The 6,532-nt window shown below is 42.5% G+C and overlaps 2 protein-coding genes across 2 annotated transcripts in view; one reads left to right on the top strand and one right to left on the bottom strand.

Annotated features, from left to right (window-relative positions):
• The window catches only part of LOC105175278 (transcription initiation factor IIF subunit alpha), a 5,605-nt gene extending 3,573 nt beyond the window's left edge, over positions 1 to 2,032 (bottom strand). Inside the window, 4 exon segments of the mRNA XM_011097665.2 lie at positions 5 to 127; positions 429 to 581; positions 1,517 to 1,716; positions 1,873 to 2,032. Coding sequence (XP_011095967.1) covers positions 5 to 127; positions 429 to 581; positions 1,517 to 1,687 — 447 coding nt within the window. The 5' untranslated portion in view covers positions 1,688 to 1,716; positions 1,873 to 2,032.
• The window catches only part of LOC105175276 (fumarylacetoacetase), a 4,461-nt gene continuing 2,826 nt past the window's right edge, over positions 4,898 to 6,532 (top strand). Inside the window, exons 1-4 of the mRNA XM_011097663.2 lie at positions 4,898 to 5,417; positions 5,990 to 6,068; positions 6,245 to 6,303; positions 6,377 to 6,501. Coding sequence (XP_011095965.1) covers positions 5,214 to 5,417; positions 5,990 to 6,068; positions 6,245 to 6,303; positions 6,377 to 6,501 — 467 coding nt within the window. The 5' untranslated portion in view covers positions 4,898 to 5,213. The remainder of the gene's footprint in view (positions 5,418 to 5,989; positions 6,069 to 6,244; positions 6,304 to 6,376; positions 6,502 to 6,532) is intronic.

Below are 6,532 nucleotides of genomic sequence, written 5' to 3'. Positions count from 1 at the left end.
CAACAAATTCCTTCCCTTGAAGCATTAGAAGGTAGTATGTTGCCGACTGAGAACCCTCAAGCTGACCATGATATTGAAACTGGCCTGTTTCATCTTCGAGCAGCCAAGGTTTATTCTTGTACTTCTCCTACACAATACAATCATATCACGACAGCAAGCAGCTAAATAAGTAAAAAAGAGATTTCTTCGCAGTTAAGTATAATGGGTTCTTACTCAGCAAAGCTTCCATACCAACACAAAACATGATAAAGCATTCACCTTATTGCTCTCAATTTCAACATACAGGAACTATATGTAGAAACCCCACCCCGTTAATCACGAAACAAGTTACAAGCATTTCACAGGAGAATTTATAGTAAGAGAAACATTAGGGATTTCAGAAATTGTGAGAAAATGAAACTGGGAATAGTATTAGGTAAGAGAAGTACCCGCAAGGTATCAGTAACTTGGCGCCCCTGCAAACCTTCTTTCTGCAATGACCATTTATTCTCATTTTTCTTCTTAAAATTAGGTATTCCAGTAGCAAATCTTCCAATAAAATAATTCTTGTCGTTACTGTAACAAGCCCGAACATTATATTCCTATTTACAACAAGCAACAGCCACGTGGAACAATCAGATAATAAAGTTAGTTAATCAGTGCCTACATAAATGCAGAATTGATGAGTGATTGAACTGGAAGCATCTGTTGCAGAAAACCACCTCTTTCAATGTCAAGTTTTAGCATCATTCTCTTGGATATCTTTCAAACATGATTTCAAGTAATTAATCACTAAGATACTTCTAATTTCGGCTAGGTAACAACAACGTTTCAGAATCATCCGAACCTGGCAACCTACAAAAGCAAAACACGTGGCGGGGAGAACCTAACAAAAGAAGTTCCTTCCGACTTCCGCTGCAAGAACAGGCCAACTAACTGGATACATACAGGCACTGGTGTATTCGACACAGGCAGAAACACACAAAATCAGTCCACTTAAATCCCTTGCCAAGAAACTTCATCAAATGAATAAGATTGTTAGATGTTCTAAGAGGTTTCTCATTTTAAATCTCTTCCATGTAATTTTATCTAATAGCATTGAGAGATTCTGATTCCCAGAACACGGAACCAAGCGAATCCACCCACATCATTATTAATCCTCTTTTGGTTCAGAGTCCCGAAAAAGACAAAGCAAATATGTCAAAAGGTACAGTTAACAGGCTCAAACTTAATTATCTCATTCTTTGATATATCATTCCATGCCAGAGAATCACAAGCCAGCCATTAACTTCATGTTTAACAGTCTCAATTGCACATAAACAGTAGGACAATAATTCTTTCTGATACTTTCAAGAGTTCGCAGATATTGATAATCAGCTAAAACGCTTTAGTATATTTTCAGCTTCAGCCTAAAACCACACTCAATTCACTGATGTTCACTCGGAAATAAAAACATATGCGAGTGCATCCGTGTCTGAATCACATCATTCATTAAATATATCAGTAAATATTTTGCATTTGATAAGAAACTGCGAACCCTTATAAGGTGAGTGATGGGGGTGCCGCACTCGTAGCACTTGGCACGATTCTCGGCCATAGTTTTACCACAACTCACGCAAAGCGTTAGGTGCTTGCACTTGCTGCCATACAGCTCCGCCGTCGATCCACAACCGCTGCACGACGGCTTCAATATCAAATCAATAGACATTCCTTTTTACTTCTGTTTCCAAAACTCTCCTGCATCACACACGAGAATTCTGATATTAAAACCACAATTGCTAATCGTGGCGAAATTCCAAGGACCAATATCAATCCGAAGCCGGCATCCTAGGGTTTCAACAAATTGGTAACAATGTTAAAAATATCAGTCAAACTGAGGTCATGATGCTCAACCTTGATGGATCAGAGATAAATTTGCGTCTCCGCGCGGAATTGAATTTTGGATGTTGTCGTTTTGATCCACTCTCAATCAAGTCTTCTTCGTGAGTTTTATAGAAGTCCTGCCCCCGTCTGCCCTTTCATTCTGACACTCGCAAAAGAAAATAAATAAAAGGAGGTGTGGTTGTTTTATAGGCGTGAAGAGGGGTCGGTTCCTCTTCGTTTGTCTTATCTCTTGCATGAACCGAAAACGAGTTTTCTCGTCGCGTTAACTTGACGCGTTCCTAGTGGATTGGGCTTAAATTAGGATTATTTATTCGGCCCAGGAAGGCCAGAGCCCAGAGGGACTTCGGCTTCTTCTTATCAAAAATATATTTGATATTTCTATAATTTAAATTAAAAATAATTGTACTTTCTTCTCTTAAATTTAATGTAATTATATATAATTTTTTATAATTTAAAATTTATATTTAATAATTTTAAAATCTATTTTTATTTAATAAATATATTTTTTTATTAGTCAAAATTCACCATATGTATTTATGTTAATCAAAAAATTGAATAGAAAATTAATATTAATCGTCAATTAACTTATTACTTACTTATTGTAGGTCAAAAAGAAATTCCAACTAAAGTACTCTTATAAAGGTGAAGATACATCTCATCACATGCACTAACGTGTGAAAATGTATAAAGATAATTTGGTTGTAAAAAAATATATATTTGATCTGTAATAAATAAATAATAAGTTAATTTGGGGTAAATATGAACTTTTATCTATTTTTTTTGTTAATGTAAATTTGATGAATTTTAACTAACGAATGGACTTATCTATTATATAGAAACAATACCAGAGGTAATAGATGTCATTTTCAAACTACAAGTAATTTACATATAATTATACAAAACCTTATATGACAGGAATGTAATTATCCTTATAAATTATAACTAATAGTTAATAAGAATTGTCTGAGTGTTTGACTTATGTGGTTACAACCATAAATGTTTAGTCTCTATTGTATTTAGGGATGACAACAGGGCATGTTTGGGTGTATCCAGGATCACCCCACCAACTCTATGAAGGACTTGGATCTGCCCCGCCTTAGTTATTTTTAAGTCCCATCCCAATACAAAAATCATTGAGGCGAATTCAACCCGATAGACCCGATTCTGATTTGTGATCCAATTAAAATCTAGTTTTGTGATCCTATAATGACTAAAAAAATTCTGATTTGATTGTGAGGCATTATAACAAACTTACAATTTGTGTTACATATCAATCCATCGGCGGAATTGAACGTAGCAAACCTCAACCCGGGTGTCACGGGCGGACTCTCTTGTCACGCAGTGGAATATATTTTTCGCTCGTGCGGCGTCTCAGGTTTCACTCAACCTTCGACCAGCCTTCGCACATCTCAGAGTTTACCGACTGTTCGTCGCGTGTCTTCGACACTGAAGCTCGCTAGCACGACATCTGAACGCATCCCTGCGCGGCACCGCGTGCCTTTGCGCTCGCCTATCCAAAATGCCCATGTTCGCCGAGGCTCTCGGCACGCACGCCTTAGCGTCTCTTAGCGGCCGGCCCCGACTAGCTAGTCTGCCGCCATGCGTCTCGCCCACAATCTCGGACCCCGCCGACGCATCCCTCGATGGCAAGGAGCATCCTCGCTCTGCCTCGGCGTTACGGCGCTCCGCATGCGCCCGCAACGCCCATCTCATGTCCAATGCACACTCGGGGCATCCTTGGCGCACGCCTTCGTCGTGGCCGTCTTTTATGCCTCGCCCGAGTAGGACCGCACCTTAAGTCCGAGGCCCACATGATATGCCGACATCTTGCTTTGATCCCGCATGGCATGCCCGACATGCCTTCTTGCCTTTCGACGTGGCTACATAATTTGCCCACAATGCGGCGTCGCCCCACGACCGCTCATCTTGGCCAACGGACCCCCATGGACGGCTAGAACCCGATAGCGCGTGCCATGAGTTGGATCACGAGGTCTTGGAGTGCTTGCCTCGATCACCCATTCGCACGAGAGGTGTTGCCCCAAATATCTCGCAGCCCGCGGAGCAACCTTGCACGTCACACGGAACCTCTCGGCCGCATTTGTGCCCAACGTAGGCCGTCCTGGCCCTACGCTGCCCGTCCGGTTCCCATGCCTTTCGGGGACTCTAAACACTCCTTTGAGATGCCTAGAGCCGGCCCTTGGAGGCCCCCAACATGCCCCCAAGAGATGCTCATTTAGTGCCGACGTTGCCTACCGCCACTGCCGTCGTGCACGGGGAGGGCCGGCTGGAGCTCACCGCATCATACCCCCCTTATAATAGGCTTAAGAAAGTTTTTCCTATTTCCAGCAGTAGACATTGAAAGGGGTTGAGGAGCGCACCTTTTTCGTATCTCCCTCAACCGATGTCCAAATCACGTGCCGCTTGAACCGTAGCGTAGCCTACGACTTCTACATCATAATTCTTGAATTTCAGCCCCATCCGATCATCCATCGCTGAGGAATTGCCCACGCAATATTCTGAAATTACAGTCTCGCCACTGCACTGGCAGACTCTGAAGATCATCGTCGTTTCCTACCCAAACGGAACCGTCTACCTCTGAAACATCTTGGAGGTGTTCCCAACACTCCAAGGATCTCGCCATAGAAACAGTTTTGCAAATCTCGAAAGATAAAGCACTCTGCTTCATGCATTTCTCTCCTGCTCGCACGCAGGGTGGCGCCTGATCGTCGCCCTTATATCTCCTTGCCCAAACGTCATCGGAATGACTTTATACTTGGCGGATAGCATCCCCACACATCAAGGAAGTTCCCATACGAACAGTTTTGCAATCCCCAATCGGTAAGAGTCTCTGCTCGTAGGCCGTTTGCGCACTTGCGTGCCGGCCGGCCTCCCCTAGCCGCCCGCACGTACTCCGTAAGTCACTGCCGGCCGTCTTGCCCAAGGAGCGGCCAGTGACACCGGGTCACATGTATTACTCCTGTTGTAGACTAGTTTTAAACGGAGTTCATTTTAGCAGGACTCTACCCGCCCATCAGCCCCAAACATCTATTTTCCGGGCCTCCGCATTGAATGCAGGGAGCGCCAGGACCCAATCATCAAGCCACAATTCACCAACCTTGCGTAAACCAAACCACCACAAAGAGTAAATGACTTCATGTTTACCGGGACCGTCTCTAACTACTCGTCAATTCTTCTTTTTCCGTAAATATTCTACAAGTACCCATATGCCCTTCTCCTTTATTTCTTCTACTACTCTTAAACTGTTCACTCTCACCTTTCACTCTCTTCCTACATCGCCGGAGCTCTCGCCTAGCTCCTAACGACGTCACCTCATCCTTGGCTCCTCTGCTATGGTGCTCAAGTCTTTCGTCGAAGTCCATCCGGACTCGCACTTCCCTATTCAGAACTTGCCGTACGGCGTCTTCAAGGCCGAACCTGGTTCGGAGGCCAGACCGGGCGTTGCAATTGGCGACTATGTGCTGGACCTCTCCGTGATTGCCTCGGCTGGACTCTTCGACGGTCCGTATCTCGAAAACTCCGATTGTTTCAACCAGGTTTGCGTTGTTTCTCTTTCCTCAAATTTTCAAGTATGGTTTAACTTTTCGTTTGAAAGTTGGAAGTAAATAGAATTGGAGCGTTGCTCGATATTATAAATTGGGAAGCATGAGGATACGGCTCTCGTAAGTCGACATATAATTGCTGCTTTTTGAATTGTTGCCGTGAGTGGTTGCATCATCTGAGAGTAGAAGTCATCGTAGAATAATCAAGTTGATTTTTGGGGAAGATTGCGGGAGTAACTATAGAAATTAGTTTCACTGGAAATAGACAACTTAAAAGGAAGAAGAAAAACACAAAAAACAAAGAATAACAGTAAACATAATGTGTTGTCTTAGATGGAGGTTCTAGAAGAACCAAGGTAGTCGCCCAAAATTCTACGTTTAGGAGGTATCCAGTGAGAATGTAACTACACATCCTGCTCGGGTAGTCAAACTCTTTCACTTGCTATGACTCTGTGGAAAGGTATCGCTGCTAAATTTATTTTCTCTGGAAATTAATCAAATAAACAATAGTAGAAAGCATTCTGAACAATACTAATTTTTACTGATGGCTAAATGACATGTTACAGCCTACTCTCAATAAGTTCTTGGGACTGGGACAACTGGCATGGAAGGAAGCTCGTAGTACATTGCAAAAGCTATTATCAGGTTGGCTACTCATTTATGCATACCGTGGGTTATAGTCTTTCAATTTTCTGACTTAATGTGGCAAAAAATCAATTAGACTATCTGGTAACATTTATCCTTGCATTTTGGAAAACAGAGAAGTCATTATTTATATCTAGTAAATTTAGTATGCTCACTTTGCTTTTGCCGTAATGCAGCTGCAGAGCCAATATTACGGGATAATACTAGTCTAAGGCAGAAAGCACTTCTGCCTATGGTACGTTGTTCATGTTATTCTAAATATGCTTAGTTGATAAAGTGCACTGTTTTAATTCTGCTGATGCGTCCAGGACAAGGTCCAAATGCTTCTTCCTATTGCAATAGGGGACTACACTGACTTTTTTGCGTCAAAGCATCATGCGAAGAACTGTGGACTTATATTTCGAGGCCCAGAAAACCCAATTAACCCAAATTGGTATGGCAATTCAGAACATCATTTCAAAGCT

The sequence above is a fragment of the Sesamum indicum genome, linkage group LG12, assembly GCF_000512975.1.
Source record: "Sesamum indicum cultivar Zhongzhi No. 13 linkage group LG12, S_indicum_v1.0, whole genome shotgun sequence".
In the NCBI taxonomy this organism is placed as follows: domain Eukaryota; kingdom Viridiplantae; phylum Streptophyta; class Magnoliopsida; order Lamiales; family Pedaliaceae; genus Sesamum; species Sesamum indicum.
Note: the sequence above shows the minus strand (reverse complement) of the source record. Positions and strands in the feature narration are given on the sequence as shown.